Here is a 17,325-nt window from a genome sequence, read left to right on the forward strand (position 1 = left end):
TGATTTAGACAAAGTTCAATTGAGCAACAAAATGGGAGGTAAATTTCACACAGCCTTATCTCTGTTCCAGATTAAAACTTTACTTAGTGTTACTGGGCATAACAAACGGGGGAGTTACTACTGACACAATAAAACCAAATGACTGGGCTCCTGGATCAGAGACATTTGGGGATCCTATGAGGCCCATTGCTGGTTATTGAGTGCTGAGAATCTGCTTGACTTTGGGTTTTGCTGAGGCTTGGATTTGAGTGGAATAGGCTGCCTAGTTGGAGAGCTGGATCGTGTTCTGAGTTTAACTCTTACACTTCTCTGCTAGTTATCACCTGTACATTTGGGGAAGATTGTGTGCTGGAGCAACCTTCTTCAAGTTGGGAGGTGGGGGGGCATCTTTTTAATATGGAATGTTTCCCAGCAGTTGGACAGCTAATTTGCTTCGACTGATGTCAGAGAACCTTTTAGAGATTATCCAGATTGAGATTAACAGTACTTGGCATTCATGGCACTGTCAGCTCTGACACAGCAGAGTGGTGGGGAGACCTCAGGCACCTGCCACCCAGAGGCAGCTGGGGGCTTGTGGGGGGTCTGGGCCCCAGTCTCTTGGAGAATCTCCCAGGGGGGTACAATCTGATGGCCCTGACAGCTGGCCTCCAGCTTCTCAGGTACCCAGCACCCTGCTGTGAGTGGAGGCCTATAAAGAGGGAAGCCACTGTAGCTGCAGAACCTGGCATAGTGCTGACATGACATAGGTACTCAGTACCTGTTTCATTGAGTAGAATAAACAAGTGTTACTCCCACTGTGGACAAAGAATGTCGCCTGCCCATTTCAGTAAACAAAGGATATTGGGGCCATCAAGCCATCAGCCACTGTAGCCACCATCCCCCATGGTGCACACTGCAGGGATTCAGGATGGAGAAAAGCAGGATACTGGTCCTAGATAACCAAGTTGCATATCAAAGGAATGATTTCAATAAGCTCAGACTCTTGCATCTTCCCATACATAGAGAAGCACTACATTCATTAACTTGAGATGTCTGGTTTTTCTTTAATTAGCAGTAATTGATTGCTCTGTCCAGTGGTCGATTACTTGGGTTTTTTTCTTTTTTGCAGAAACTCCTATACATCCTGGCTCCTCCCTTACCTCTTTGGAACAGTATCTCAGAGCTATCTGAGATGCTGTATCTTAGGCTTAAGTCCTCAGTAAGTCCACAGAATAAAGTATAATTCTCAACTTTTAGGCTGTGTATTTTTTTTCACTCGACACCTCTTCTGTGGCTGACTACCTGTACTGCCTTGGATGAGTCCCTTTGTAAAGTAAGGACAGTGATGATATGCAGATAAGGCCTGTGAAAATGAGAACTTGCCTCACCTGCTACTTCTTAACTAGACCCAGAACTTAACTTGTTAGTGTCTAAAATGTATAGTGTCATTGCTTTTCACTGACACACTTTTTTTCAACAAATTAAGTAATCTAAGAGGTGGCTCTTTTCCATTTTTCCCTTAGGGGATCCAATCAAATGAAACAGACATGCATTGAGTGCCTGCTGTAACCTAGCCCTGTTCCAGGTGTGGGAAATACAGCAGTGCATGAGGCAGGTAAAGCCCCTGAGGTATGTGGGGCAGGTAAACCAGAGAATGTCAGATGTGATATAAAACAGAGTAATGGGGTCATGGGGGGTGGGAGGGTTATTTCCTATTGGTTTGTAACATTTGGGCTGAGACTCGAATAAGGAGAAAAGCCAGCCAGCCTAGTGCACAGCATTCCTGGCAGAGGGACTGGAGAGTGGGGAGATTTTGAGGCAGGAACGAGCTCCGCGTGTTCAGAGAAGGTGATAGGTGAGAGGTAGGCAGGGCCCAGGTCATAGAAACTGCTGTGGCCTTGGACAAGGAGTTGGGGTTTTATTCTCAGGGCGACAGAAGGTTTCAAGTAGGGAAATGACGTGTGGTTTACATTGTAAGTGGGTCAGCTATTGGCTCGGTAGAGCTCTGGGCTTCTGCGGTGCTTTGACACCAAGTTGGAGGCTACTGACATAGTCCGAGGAGAGATGACGGTGGCTTAGGGTAGCCTGGTGGGGTTGTGGGTGGGGCTGATGGGATTCACAGGTGGGGCAGGGGGTGTACAGCTAATGAGAGGACAGGAGACCAAGAGACTTCTAGTTTGGGATTTGAATCATCGGGGTAGATGATGGTTGGTGGCACATATTTACTAAAATAGAGAAGGACAAGTTTGGAGGAGAGGGATAAAGAGCTCAGTTTGGGGATAATCTGGGGTGGGAGGTAGATGGAGTTACAGATGAGACAAGATCATCCATGAGCTTTGTCACCTCACATCAACTGTTGAATGTGGGTCATGGCTACATGGAGATTCATTATACTATTTTTACTAGTTTTGTTTATGTTTGACGTTTTCCATAATAAAAAGGAAGAAACTTTGAGAGATAAAAGAGTTCTATGTTGGATGTTTTGTTTGAAATGGAAATTGAAGTCAGCAGTTGGGTATATGAGATTGGAGTTCACTGCTGGAGATGAAAAGTTTAAGCCACATAGAGAGGAGAGGGAGAGGGCCCGGCACTCAGCCTGGGGCATGTCAACATCTAGAGGTCAAGCAGGAGAGGAAGGGCCAGTGGAGAAGATGGGGAAGCAGGGGCCGACGAGGTAGGCGGGCGATCAGCAGGTGTTGGTGAAGCCAGGAGGAAAAGTGTTTCTGGGAGGGAGCAGCCAACCACGTGGAAGTCTGCTGAGAGGCCGTCATTGGCTATAGCAGAGTGGATAACGGGCCACCGGAGTGGCTGGCTTCAGTGTCAATGCATCGCTGAGCGTGAACGCCTGATGGATGTGTTGGGGAGAGGGTGGGAAATAGGGAAGTGGAGCCAGGACCATATATCCCTCTGAAATTTTTTATGTGGATGGTAGCAGAGAAATGGGTTAACAGCTGGATTAAGGGAGAGGTTTGTTTTAATTGTTGTATTTTGAGAAGCAGCAAAGCACAGTGGTCAAGTGCCTGGATTCAAATCTCGGCTTTGCCATTTACTAGCTCTGGGACCTCAGTTTTCTCACATATAAAATGGGGATGATAGCAATACCCACCTCTTTGGGTTGTTGTGATGATGGAATAAATGCTGTACGTGGAGTGGCTAGCCCGTGGTGAGCGCTGTGTGTAGGCGTTTGCTGCCGGTGTCCTTATGTGAGGCGGCAGACCCAAACGCTTGCGTGTGTTGTCATGGAGACGGGAGCGAGGAGTGATGCATGAGAGAGTGAAGGCTTGAGGGGGCAGAGAGCAGACTCAGCCCAGGTGGTCGGGTGAGTCTTTGGGAGGAGCAGGGAGAGCGCATTGTCACAGCAGACCGTGGTGTTGATGGCACACACCGCTGAAGAGCTTATACAGTTGACAAAATTGTGTGGTCTTTCCTTGTCAGTAATTTACTCCAGTAAAACCATTTTCTTTTAATCAGATTCCTATTCATCAGATTGGTGTTCAGCCACAGTTGAAATCATGTCTCTGGGCCTTGGTGTAAGATGACACACTATTCTGCACACTATTCTGGAAGATGACTAAATTTTCCTTCACCTCTGAAATGCTCTGTGCCCCACCTGTGTTTTTGTTTCAGGTCATCTCTACTCCTGACTTTGTCTAAATTTTTAAGCCAGCAAATGAATGAATGGGAGTGAACAGGGGAAGGTGACCAGGTTTCCCAGAGAAAGGCCCATTTCCTGAACAGAGACTTTTTGTAGCAGCAGTAACATCAAAATATCGTCCATAAAACCCTTTCAGTCAGTATGATGGCATTTCCTTTTAGATGCTGACTCTGTCAAAGCATTAAAAAAGTGTGCTAGTAAAAGTTGGCAAATGTATTGTTATTTTACTGAACAGTAGAAGAGTCTAGATGTTATTTTATGGAAAACTTCATTTCCTGCCATGTGTTTTAACTTAGGACGTGGCTAGTTGAGGTTTCAATTGCGAAATCTTTTGATCCATTAAGTATGAGAACAAGTACAAATGTTAAAACATACAGTTTCTCCATCATGTTTTGCTTATTCAACTAAAAGTAGAGAACGAATGGCATATAAGCAGAGCCATAAGCATGGCTTAATTATATGAAATAGCTTCAGAATAAAATAAAAGACACGGCCTTCAAAAAGATTTTGCTAATGTTTTTAATCCCTATTGCTAGAAATCTTTGTATAGTGAACAGTATTTATATTAAGAAAATAAAGTGTTAAGAGGGAGGCATGTCTTTAAAAATCATGAATTGTGCAAGGTATTTTGTGTGACCAGTTATAGCAGTTTTGCCCAGATTATTTGGACTAATAGCAACAGGTATGTTGCCTTTTGTATTAATACCGGTAGGCATAAAGCATCTGGGATCATTTTTGGTCATGGGGGCTATCCAAATGAAAATAGGACTTTTTCAGTGGGAAGTGTAACTACTTTCCCTTCTTCATTGAATTTTTTATTTGGACATTGGCAGATGATTGTTGAATTCATTTTATGTAGTCTAGCATTTGCTGGTCAAGCATGCTCATGTTTCAGCTGAAGTTCTCTGTGCCTTTCCCCACCTCCCCTGTGATTATGAGTGTCATTTCCCTGTGACCAGGTGACTCTTTGGGATGTGTTTAAAGCTTATACATGCCTAGTTTTTAATGAATCTGACAGATGCCCCTTAAACTGTTATAAATGAAATAATCTAGCTCTTGGCTGTGTTTTTGCAGATTATTGTATTGAAAGAAAATAATGACTTTACAAAAACAAATGTTTCTTTTTTGTAAACCTAAAAAAAATGAGAGTAATAATGTCATGGAGAGTCCTCTGGTGATCGTTATGACTTTGTCTTTGTAATAAGATATTTAAAACAGAGTGTGTGGCAAACAAAGGAAGATTCCTATTCTACTGAAGAAATCCCTGCCTTCCCTGACTTTTCCACAGTTTTGAACATTAATTTAGATTTTCTTTAGTGGTCCCCCACTTGCTTTTTTTTTCTTTTCTTTTGTTTTTTTGTTTTTTTGAACAACAAATAGCTCCTGAATTTCTACTAACCTTTGTTTTGGAAACCAATTTTAAGTCACTTTAAGTTAGAGTTTTCATTCATTCTGCAGATATTTACTGAATCTTAACTATGTGTTTGGCCCCATGCTTGAGGCAGGGAAGTGATCTAGATGTAAATTCTATCCAGTACATGACCTCAGGAGGCTTGTGGTCTGTGTGTGGAAAAGATCTGTTCATGAGTATTTATATTTACATTAAATGTGCTAAGTATGATAAGACAGGTGGAAAAATTTTATTGGCAGAGTTGAGAGGATGGAGAGGAGAGGGAGGACCTGGGTGAGGATGGGGGGTGGGTGGGTGGTGTTTCAGCAGGACCTGGGGGCCTGGGTGGGAGGGTGACAGGACTGAGGGTGGGTGCCTGCCCAGAGACCTCAGCTGGGCTTTGAGAGGTAGGCAGGTGTCAGATGCCTTTAAGGACTCGCAAGACGTCCAGTTTGGCTCGTAAACCAGGAGGAGCTCAGGCTGGTATGAGTTACCAAGGCCTCTGAGCATTTTGTTTGTAGTTGAGAGTTAGGGAGCCCTTGGAGGGTTTTGAGCTGGTGAGTAACTCAGTGAGGTCAGAACATTAGGAATATTTGCCTGTTGGCTGTTTTGAGAGATAAGAAGGAGGCTGAGGCAGAAATTCAAGTGAGAACAGAGTTCCTGGCTTAGGTTGGTGGTGGGTGAACAAGGGGAGGAAGAGGCGTGAGCTGAATTCGTGGAACTGGCCTGTGTTAGCGATGAACCGAAGACTGTGTGTGCAGGTACCAGTCGATCATGGATTTGACTTATTGACTCCAAGGTTGATCCAGAATTGAAACCTTGGTCGTGAAAGGCGGCTGCTTTTGCGGAGCCCTCTGAGGGCAGGAGCAGCCTTCTCCACCTCTGCACCTCCAGCACCAGGCACCAAGTTCAAGAAAGGTTTGTGGAAGGAATGAATATGCTGAGTTTAGTTGTGCACATCAGTGTGTTTGCCATTGGATCAGGACTTTCAGGTGGTCAAGGGCCAAGCAGACCTGGGTGTGAATCCTGACACGGCCATTCCTGCGTGATCTTGAGCAAGTTACTGAACCTTTCCATTTCCTCATCTGCAGAATGGAGGGTAACAATACTGTCTCTCGGGATAGAATATGGTTATTCATATTAGCTGAATGAATTAATGCACATAAAACATTTAGCTCAGCACCTGGCATACACCTGAGATAAATGCTTCTCAGACGTTGGCTGTTTTTACAGGGGCGTGGAGGTGTGAGCCTGTGATTGGCAGAAGAGTAATGGTGAATTGGGGTGGAGGATCCGAAGCTTTGGGAGCGCTTGAGGGCTTCAGCCCGGAGGTGAAGAGGGCGGGAGCAGGAGTGAGGCAGTTCAGAGGAAGCGCCTGGTAAGGAAGTGGGAGGACCAGGTCAGAGAGGCAGGAGGGGACCGGGAGAGTTCAGTGTCAGCTGTCCCAGGCAAGGAGGGTGCTTCAGGATAGAAAGGAAGTAGGAAGCATCAAATTCAGAGAGACCAGGGAGGCTGAGAACTGAGACTGGATGTTGAGTTTGGTTGTTCAGCAAGACATCCACCAAGCTTGGGAGAAGTCACAGGAGAGCAGAAGCCAGGTTTTCCATGGGTGCAGAGAGCATCAAGGGAACAGGGAAGGTTCTGTCGGATAAAGAAGTATAAGTAGAGGCCAGTGTTAAAGGCAAGATTTTCAGAGTGGCTTTTAAAGACAGTATGGCTTTTAAGTTTGTTCTAGCAAAACAATGAATAGACTGTGGTACCAAGACCACCGTGCTTTATAGTCTTTATTGTTGTTGTCCATGAGAACAGCTCCCCGGGGTGTGCAGTGCTTGGTCTGCGAGGCCCTGCATGGCGGCACTGGTGAGGTGGCATGTGCGATCGTAAATGGATAAAGTGTGAGATATTTTGTAATAACAAATAAATACTGATAAATTCATTATAATTAATGCAATAAGGTACATTAAAACAGACACTTAAGGAGCACTTACTGTGGGCCAGCAGCGTTATGTGCGCTTTGCATATGTTGTCTCCTTTAATCCTCCCACCAACTCTGTGAGGTACAGGTGCTGTTATTCTCATCTCCCAGCTGAGGCGGCCTAGGGTCACACGTGTGCCCAGGGTCATACAGCTGGTAAGTGGTGGCACCAGGTTTCAGTACCAAGCAGTCTAGCTGTAGAGCCTGTACTGTTAAAATCCGTACTCTGCTGCTTCCTTTTTGCTGCTGAATTGTTGAGGATGAGCAGTTAGCATTAGACATCATGTCTGATGAGTCAGGGGGGTCTAGAGGGGCAGGTTGAACGTGGAGGTGAGAGCTGGTGAAGCAGCGTTTCATGCTGGGCGGGGGTGGGGCCAGGCTCAGAGGCTCCAGAGAGGATGTTCACCCCACTTGCTCTCAGGGAGAGGAGAGAGAGGACTAGCAAAAATACAGAGAAAGAGAGGCAGGGGATTTTACAGGAGCAAGAGAAAGGGAGAACATTTTAAGAGGTTTGTTGAGGTAGCGAGGGAGACCATCATCATCTGGAGAATTTTCCCGTGGATTTTTAAGAATTGTCTCCCACTGATAGTTTGACTGGACTTGGTCCTATTGGAAAAAAGGGGCTAGGGGAGCTAGCATTAGGGTGGGAGGCTCACTGACCTCGACAGATTCCCAAGGCGCCCCCTAATGGAGCTGTGAAGGTAGCACAGTCAAGGAGAAGGACTGTGTTTGGTCACCTGCTACTGATTTGATTTGCTGCCAGAAGTGGAGCTGAAGGGCAGTAGGTGGAGGAAAGAAAGAGTCATATTGTCTTTTCAGCCCTGTTGTGAAGAAATTCCAGGTTTGGGAGGAAGAGAAACCCACAGGTGGAAGAAACAAGGAAGTAGAGGCATTTGGAATTTGAGGGATGTTGGAGGCATGGATGTCACTGAACTGAAGAGTACCTGACTCAGACCTTTTTAGGATTTTCTAGAAATCAGATACATCGTTTAAAATAGTGTTTCTCCAGTGATCTGTAGCAAAGGGCTGTTTTTGTTGTGTGAAGGTTGTGAACTGTTTATATCTTGTAAAATATAATAAAAAAATGAATTAGAAAAAATAAATGAAGAAAACAAAGGCATAAGGAGTACAAACCCAATTTGTTGTCTGTTATTAGATTAAACAGGCACACAATTTACTCTGTGAAAATTGCTTTTAAAAAAAAAGTTTCTAAGTGCTTGCTTTTAATTTCTGAAGTCAGCTTGGCGTGGGCTTCTGGCGGGCTCAGAACAAACACAGGCTTGTGGCTGACAGTGGGTCTCATTTGCGTGCATAGCGCTGACAGAGCAGTCAGGCTCCAGGCAGGGCTGCATGGGGCTCTGGTGCCCCGGCTCTTCCCCAGAGCACCCAGCCTCATGCGTGGCACACACTGCACGCTCCACAAATACACGCTTGTTAAATGGTCCCTTTCAGAGGTGAGTTTTGTATGCAGAGTAAAATCCTCCCCAAATAATTAAAATTTGTTCACCTGGTGGTAGGCAGAATTCTAAAGCAAAGTGTGCTTTACCTTGTTTTGCAATTTTCAAAACCCACATCTTTGTAGATTTAAAAAAAAACCCCAAACCTACCTACCAGAAAGCCACAGTTTGTTCCTGAGTTGTGTGCACCTAACCTCAGCCACTGTGGTCTTTCGGCTCCAGGTCGTGTCAGCAGCTAAGGTGTGTGGAGCAGCTGATGAGTCCCCGTCTGTGAAGAGGATCCGCCTGCTTGTAGCTGATAAAGACTTTTCTTTTAAAGCCGGCCAGTGGTAGGTGGCTTTTCTGTTTCCTAAGTGTGTGTGTGTTCAAGGTGCCATCAGATACAAGAGCTTGTTTTTCCTTCTGGAAGGGACTTCTATGGCTACTGTTTCTCCCAGGGAGTAGGAATTCTAGAGCATCTCCATTCAGCCTGAGCCTCTTTTTGGCATGGAGAATCTGATTCATTTCCTATCCTCAGCTCACCTTGGTTTTGAGCCCATGATCCTCTCAGTCATAGAAGCAAATCGCTGCCTTGAGTTTTCCAGATTGAAACAAAGCAGCTAGTTGTGGTCCGAGGACCCAACAGCTCTGATAATTACATTCTGCAGGAATGGCTGCTAATAGAATGCACTTCAATAGTCTAATCTGCTTCAGTTATGTGTTGCTGGGGGTTGATGCACTTTTTAAAAAATTTTTATTTTATTTTTTTATACAGCAGGTTTTTATTAGCTATCTATTTTATACATATTGGTGTATATATGTCAATCCCAATCTCCCAGTTCATCCCCCCTCCCTGCCCTGTTGTCTACATTGTTTGTTCTCTACATCTGTGTCTCTGTTTCTGCCTTGCAAACCAGTTCATCTGTACCATTTTTCTAGATTCCACATATATGCATTAATATACAATATTTGTTTTTCTCTTTCTGACTTACTTCACTCTGTATGACAGTCTCTACATCCATCCACATTTATACAAATGATCCAATTTTGTTCCTTTTTTATGGCTGAGTAATATTCCATTGTATATCTGTACCACATCTTCTTTATCCATTCGTCTGTTGATACACATTTACGTTGCTTCCATGACTTGGCTATTGTAAATAGTGCTGCAAGGAACATTGGGGTGCATGTGTCTTTTTGAATTATGGTTTTCTCTGGGTATATGCCCACTAGTGGGATTGCTGGGTCATATGGTAATTCTATTTTTAGTTTTTTAAGGAACCTCCATACTGTTCTCCATAGTGGCTGTATCGATTTACATTCCCACCAACAGTGCAAGAGGGTTCCCTTTTCTCCACACCCTCTCCAGCATTTGTTGTTTGTAGATTTTCTGATGATGCCCATTCGAACTGGTGTGAGGTGGTACCTCACTGTGGTTTTGATTTGCATTTCTCTAATAATTAGTGATGTTGAGCAGCTTTTCATGTGCCTCTTGGCCATCTATATGTCTTCGTTGGAGAGATGTCTATTTAGGTCTTCTGTCCATTTTTTGATTGGGTTGTTTGTTTTTTTAATATTGAGCTGCATGAGCTGTGTATATGTTTTGGAGATTAATTCTTTGTCCATTGATTCATTTGCAAATATTTTCTCCCATTCTGAGGGTCGTCTTTTTGTCTTGTTTATAGGTTCCTTTGCTGTGCAAAAGCTTTTAAGTTTCATTAAGTCCCACTTGTTTATTTTTGTTTTTATTTCCATTACTCTAGGATGTGGGTCAAAAAAGATCTTGCTGTGATTTATGTCAGCGTGTTCTTCCTATATTTTCCTCTGAGAGTTTTATAGTGTCTCATCTTACATTTAGGTCTTTAATCCATTTTAAGTTTATTTTTGTGTATGGTGTTAGGGAGAGTTCTAATTTCATTCTTTTACATGGAGCTGTCCAGTTTTCCCAGCACCACGTATTGAAGAGAATGTCTTTTCTCCATTGTATATCCTTGCCTCCTTTGTCATAGATTAGTTGACCATAGGTGTGTGGGTTTATCTCTGGGCTTTCTATCCTGTTCCATTGGTCTATATTTCTGTTTTTGTGCCAGTACCATGTTGTCTTGATTACTGTAGTTTTGTAGTATAGTCTGATGTCAGGGAGCCTGATTCCTCTAGATCCGTTTTTTTTCCCTCAAGATTCCTGTGGCTATTCGGGGTCTTTTGTGTTTCCATACAGATTTTAAGATTTTTTTGTTCTAGTTCTGTAAAAAATGACGTTGGTAATTTGATAAGGATTGCATCAAATCTGTAGATTGCTTTGGGTAGTGGAGTCGTTTTCACAATATTGATTCTTCCAATCCAAGAACATGGTATATCTCTCCATCTGTTTGTGTCGTCTTTGATTTCTTTCATCAGTGTTTTATAGTTTTCTGAGTACAGGTCTTTTACCTCCTTAGGTAGGTTTATTCCTAGGTATTTTATTCTTTTTGTTGCAGTGGTGAATGGGATTGTTTCCTTAATTTCTCTTTCTGATCTTTCATTGTTAGTGTGTAGGAATGCCAGAAATTTCTGTGCATTAATTTTATATCCTTCAACTTTACCAGATTCATTGATTAGCTCTAGTAGTTTTCTGGTGGCATCTTTAGGATTAACTACATATAGTACCATGTCATCAGCAAACAGTGACAGTTTTACTTCTTCTTTTCCAATTTGTATTCCTTTTATTTCTTTTTCTTCTCTGATTGCCATGGCTAGGACTTCCGAAACTGTGTTGAATAATAGTGGCAAGAGTGGACATCCTTGTCTTGTTCCTGATCTTAGAAGAAATGCTTTCAGTTTTTCACCATTGAGAATGATGTTTGCTGTGGGTTTGTTGTATATGGCCTTTTTTATGTTGAGGAAGGTTCCCTCTATGCCCACTTTCTGGAGAGTTTTTATCATAAATGGATGTTGGATTTTGTCAAAAGCTTTTTCTGCATCTACTGAGATGATTATATTCAGTGATCTCTTGGTTATTTAGTAACGTATTGTTTAGCCTCCATGTGTTTGTGTTTCTTACGTTTTTTGCCCCTGTAGTTGATTTCTAACCTCATAGCATTGTGGTCGGAAAAGATGCTTGATACGATTTCAGTTTTCTTAAATTTACCAAGGCTTGGTTTGTGACCCAAGATGTGATCTATCCTGGAGAATGTTCTGTGTGCACTTGAGAAGAAAGTGTAATCTGCTGTTTTCGAATGGAATGTCCTGTAAATATCAAATCTGTCTGGTCTGTTGTGTCACTTAAAGCTTGTGTTTCCTTATTAATTTTCTGTTTGGATGATCTGTCCATTGATGTAAGTGAGGTGTTAAAGTCATCCCCCACTATTATTGTGTTACTGTTGATTTCCTCTTTTACAGCTGTTAGCATTTTCCTTACGTATTGAGGTGCTTCTATGTTGGGTGCATATATATTTATAATCATTATCGCTTTTTCTTGGATTGATCCCTTGATCATTATGTAGTGTCCTTCCTTGTCTCTTGTCATTCTTTAAAGTCTGTTTCATCTGATATGAGTATTGCTACTCCAGTTTTCTTTTGATTTCCATTTGCATGTAATATCTTTTTCCATCTCCTCGCTTTCAGTCTGTATGTGTCCCTAGGTCTGAAGTGGCTCTCTTGTAGACAGCATACACATGGGGGTTTTTTTTGTATCCATTCAGCAAGCCTGTGTCTTTTGGTTGGAGCATTTAATCCATTCACGTTTGAGGTGATTATTGATATGTACCTATTACTATTTTCTTAATTGTTTTGGGTTTGTTTTTGTAGATCCTTTTCTTTTGTGTTTCCCACTTAGAGAAGTTCCTTTAGCATTTGTTGTAGAGCTGGTTTGGTGGTGCTGAATTCTCTTAGCTTTTGCTTGTCTGTAAAGCTTTTGACTTCTCCATTGAATCTGAATGAGATGCTTGCCAGGTAGAGTAATCTTGGTTGTAGGTTCTTCCCTTTCATCACTTTAAATATGTCGTGCCACTCTCTTCTGGCTTGTAGTTTCTGCTGAGAGATCAGCTGTTAATCTCATGGGAGTTCCCTTGTATGTTATTTGACGTTTTTCCCTTGTTGCTGTTTTTAAAATAAATAAATAAATTTATTTATTTTTTTATTTATTTTGGGTTGCTCTGCATCTTCATTGCTGTACGCCAGCTTTCTCTAGTTGCGGTGAGCTGGAGCTCCTCTTCGTTGTGGTGCACGGGCTTCTCATTGCGGTGGCTTCTCTTGTTGCAGAGCATGGGCTCTAGGCACTTGGGCTTCAGTAGCTGTGGTGCACGGGCTTAGTTGCTCTGCAGCATGTGGGATCTTTCCGGACCAGGGCTCGAACCCACTTCCCCTGCATTGGCAGGCAGATTCTCAACCACTGTGCCAGCAGGGAAGCCCCTCCCTTATTGCTTTTAATAATTTTCCTTTGTCTTTAATTTTTTTCAGTTTGATTACTATGTGTCTTGGCATATTTGTCATTGGTTTATCCTGCCTGTGACTCTCTGTGCTTCCTGGACTTGGGTGGCTATTTCCTTTCCCATGTTAGGGAAGTTTTTGTGTATAATCTCTTCAAATATTTTCTCGGGTCCTTTCTCTCTCTCTTCTTCTGGGACCTGTATAATGTGAATGTTGGTATGTTTAATGTTGTCTCAAAGGTCTCTAAGGCTCTCTTCATTTCTTTTCATTCTCTTTTCTTTATTCTGTTCTGTGGCAGTGAATTCCACCATTCTGTCTTCCAGGTCACTTATCCTTTTTTCTGCCTCAGTTATTCTGCTATTGATTCCTTCTAGTGTATTTTTCATTTCAGTTATTGTATTGTTCATCTCTTTTTGTTTGTTCTTTAATTCTTCTAGGTCTTTGTTAAACGTTTCTTGCATCTTCTTGATCTTTGCCTCCATTCTTTTCCCAAGGTCCTGGATCATCTTCGCTATCTTTATTCTGAATTCTTTTTCTAGAAGGTTGCCTATCTCCACTTCATTGTTTTTCTGGGGTTTTATCGTGTTCCTTTATCTGGTACTTTTCATCTTGTCTGTCTTTCTGTTAATGTGGTTTTCGTTCCACAGACTGCAGAATTGTAGTTCTTCTTGCTTCTGCTGTCTGCCTTCTGGTGGATGAGGCTACCTAAGAGACTTGTGCAAGCTTCCTGATGGGAGAGACTGGTGGTGGGTATAGCTGGGTGTTGCTCTGGTGGGCAGAGCTCAGTAAAACTTTAATCTGCTTGTCTGCTGATAGATGGGGTGGGGTTCCCTCCCTGTTGGTTGTTTGGCCTGAGGTGACCCAGCACTGGAGCCTACCTGGCTCTTTGGTGGGGCAGTGATGGACTCTGGGAGGGCTTATGCCAAGGAGTACTTCCCAGAACTTCTTGAATTTTCCAGATTGAAACAGAGCAGCTAGTTGTGGTCTGAGGACCTGACAACTCTGATTACATTCTTCAGGAATGGCTGCTAATAGATTGCACTGCAGTAATCTAATGTGCTTCAGTTATGTGTTGCTGGGGTTGATCCATTTTAAAAAATCAGTCTTCTTTATGTCAAATGCAGAGTAAACACAGCAGTCTGAAACTGGTTGTTCTAACGAGGTATGTCACAGAGCTGCCCACCCTCTCGCCTGAATTCCTGTATCCCTCATAACTTGTCTGGGTCGAGTTGAAATATTTTGCTGAATTTATCATCAGGATCCCCCATGGGGCCCAGCCCACATCACACTCCGGACTCTGAGAGCTGGTCAGTACGCTGACAGGGTAACAGCCCAGCTGTCCCACTGTTCTCGCAAATGGCCTCACTGAGCCGGGATTCAAGTTGAAGTGTAAGTAAAACAACTTGTATTTCCTTAGGAAAGGTGTGTTTAGGTGTCTGTTTCCTTTATTTAAATAAAGCATTCATTTTTAAATGAATTTCTGGCATGTCAATCTTGGTCGTCTTTCTTAGGAGTCACTTGACTAATTTTGGCAGTCCATCTGGAAATGTGGTTTTGTTAGAAGGAGGATGTGTGATAATAGCAAATGTGATAATAGCAAGAGTTAGCAGTCTTGTGTTAATAGTTTGCCTTTGAATTTAGAACTAGAAAACAAGATGCTGATTGCAATAATTTGCGTTTGTGAAGCAATTTACTGCAATCTTTGCACATGTTCAGTGATACATATTAAGTGAATTGGGGCTGTTTTAGGGGGGAGGGCAGCGTTTTTACCCTTCCAAACTAGTTTAGCAGTTATTACATTGAAAAGTGCAAACTTTAATTGTAATAATCTGTGTTTCCACATTTCCCTTTTGGGGAAGTGTTTGTGTCCTGTGCACACAATTATCTCCCTGCCTTTAACTCAGAATTGTGCCAAGACTCTGACCCCAGCGTCCTGATTAGAGAAAGCCTGTGCCTTCATTACACTGCTGCTCCCCATGGCGTGTGTGTGTGTGTGTGTGTGTGTGTGTGTGTGTGAGTGTGTTAGCACTTGCAAACTGTAAGTTTGCAAACTGTTATCTGATAAGAAAAATGTCATCGTTTCCTGGTGATATACATAGAAATAGGGTCTCCCTGTGAGCCTCAAGATAAAATCACTCAGGTTGGGTGTTACATACGCCGTATCAGTGAATGGATTTGGTAATATCACCAGTGTTGGGTCTGTCCCCCTGGGAGTCTGTATCATAGCATCACATGCCTTGTGCTCTGCAGACTGCCTGGCCCAAAAGCTCGCTTTTCTACCTGCTGGCTCTGTGATGTGGGCGGCTTCCTTGCTCTGGGCTTCTGCTTCCATGTCTTTAAACAGGGAATAGTAATATTTTTGTGTCTTGGGGTATGTCAGGCAGTTTGTTTTGTTTTTTGTTGTAGCCAATGTTTCACAGTCAGTTAGGTCATCTGTGTTGGTGAGGCCCAAGGGACAGATTGTAACTCCTCTGCCAGTTCCCCTGCAGTGAGGCTATTGTTGGAAGAGCAGCAGACCTGCGAGGAGTGGGCGAGTGCACAACTCCACTCCCTGTGATGCTGCCCCTCGTGTACAGTCAGTGCGTGCTCCACACCTGGGCTGTGCACAGAACACACCCAGGGGAGCAAGGCCCAGGCGTTTTTGGAGAGAGAAAGGTGTGTCTCTGACTTCGTACAAGATAAAACAAGGTTTTATGCCTGCAAGGGACTGGGCTGTACTAAGAGGAGGAGGACACTGAGAAGAAAGTGATTAGAGGAGCAAGATTAGAGAAATAGGACTCTTCCTCGCCGCTACCCGCTGGCAGGGCAGCTGCGCTGTAGACGTATATAGACGGCCTCATGCCCTGAATCACGGGCCACACTGAGGAAGTGCTGCGTTTCTTGGCGTCTTTGTTCAGATGGTGTCCTCCTCCACTGCTTGTCTGATGAGCACTGTCTTTCAGGACTCCTCTGTGAAGTCCTTCTTAATTCCTCCACCCCTAGTGGAATTGACTACTTCTTCCTCCCCTCCCCTCCCCACGTCCCACCCCCAAAGCAAGTTGTTTTTTTAAAGTAAAACAGCGACTTTATTAGTATTTTCCTGAGAAAATCAGGATCACATATGTTGGAGCTAAGATGAAACCTATACTAAGTACAGGTACTTCCAGACAGATGTCAAATGATGAGCGTTTTCTCTCTGCCAAGCAGATTTTTTCATAGCCCCATTAATCATGTTTATTGGTTAATTTTCCTCCCACTTGGGAGTTTTTTGAGGTCAGGAACTAAGACATACTTGCATCTTTACCTGCAACACCAACCCCAGTGCCTGTTCATGGTGGGCAGATGCCGTCTGTCGCGTTTGCCGAGTACGGTAGCTGACGGCTAAAGAGTTTTGGGATCTCGGGGTAAAGCATTGTCATTCAGCTGTGGTTTGTGTGCCTGCTCTGTGCTGGGCCCTGGGGCAGGATGGGGCTGCCTGGTGTGTCACATTGGATGTGGATATGTGCGCTTCACTACAGAACTCGGTCCTTTCTCTCTGCTCTTCACGTACTCACTCATCTGGGTGCTAATCCTGCAGAGGGGATTTTTAAAAGGGTGCGTGTGCACGCACGCGCTTGTGTGTTTAAAACTTAATTCTTTCTTGGAAAGATGTTTTATTAAATACGTATTGTACATATTAAGTCCATTCAGATGAGGTTCTTCTGTAGCATTTCATGAAGGAGTCCTTTTAAAGGCAAAGTGTTTCCAGAGTTACTAGAGAAGAGGGATGGATTCCCTTTCACTCACCTGAGAGAAAGGTCTTTATCAACATCAAGCAGCAGAGGGTGCTGTGGTTCAGGAGATAAAGCAGCAAAAGTAGCTCAGAGATTAATTTTATTAAACACAGAAGCTATGGAGATGCCATTTACCTCTTCTCTGAAAGCATATAGCAACTGTGTTAATAAATGTTAGCTATAGTCTTTTAAAATTTGTATCTTGTCTGAAATGGAAGGGGAATTAGAGTATTCAAGGGAAAGAAGGAAGTGAATAAATGTGAAAACAGCATGGGGACCTTTTCTGGAGCACTTCCAGTCCAGAACTGGTTTTCTAAGACTATAAAAAAATGACTAGGGGCTTCCCTGGTGGCGCAGTGGTTGAGAGTCCGCCTGCCGATGCAGGGGACATGGGTTCATGCCCCGGTCTGGGAGGATCCCACGTGCTGCGGAGCGGCTGGGCCCATGAGCCATGGCTGCTGAGTCTGCGCGTCCGGAACCTGTGCTCCGCAACGGGAGAGGCCACAACAGTGAGAGACCCGCGTACCACAAAAAAAAAAAAAAAAAAAAAAAAGACTAGATATCTAAGGCCAGAGATGAGAAGAGAGCATCTTTTAAGGCCGTACATAGATCATATCAGGAGAGAATATCAAGTGCTTTTTGTGTAAGCCTGCAGGTAGGAAAGCAACTGGAGGGAAATGATACTATTGCTTTTTTTTTTTTAATACTATCACTCTTTGATGGCTGAGAAA

At 43.4% G+C, this 17,325-nt stretch overlaps 1 protein-coding gene across 4 annotated transcripts in view; it reads left to right on the forward strand.

Annotated features, from left to right (window-relative positions):
* The window catches only part of OXNAD1 (oxidoreductase NAD binding domain containing 1), a 55,815-nt gene that overhangs the window by 19,319 nt on the left and 19,171 nt on the right, over nucleotides 1–17,325 (forward strand). For all 4 annotated transcript variants that reach the window (XM_059065042.2, XM_059065043.2, XM_067033825.1 and 1 more), the window contains one exon: nucleotides 8,679–8,785. In XM_059065042.2, coding sequence (XP_058921025.1) covers nucleotides 8,679–8,785 — 107 coding nt within the window. The remainder of the gene's footprint in view (nucleotides 1–8,678; nucleotides 8,786–17,325) is intronic.

This window comes from Kogia breviceps, chromosome 5 (genome assembly GCF_026419965.1).
Source record: "Kogia breviceps isolate mKogBre1 chromosome 5, mKogBre1 haplotype 1, whole genome shotgun sequence".
In the NCBI taxonomy this organism is placed as follows: domain Eukaryota; kingdom Metazoa; phylum Chordata; class Mammalia; order Artiodactyla; family Physeteridae; genus Kogia; species Kogia breviceps.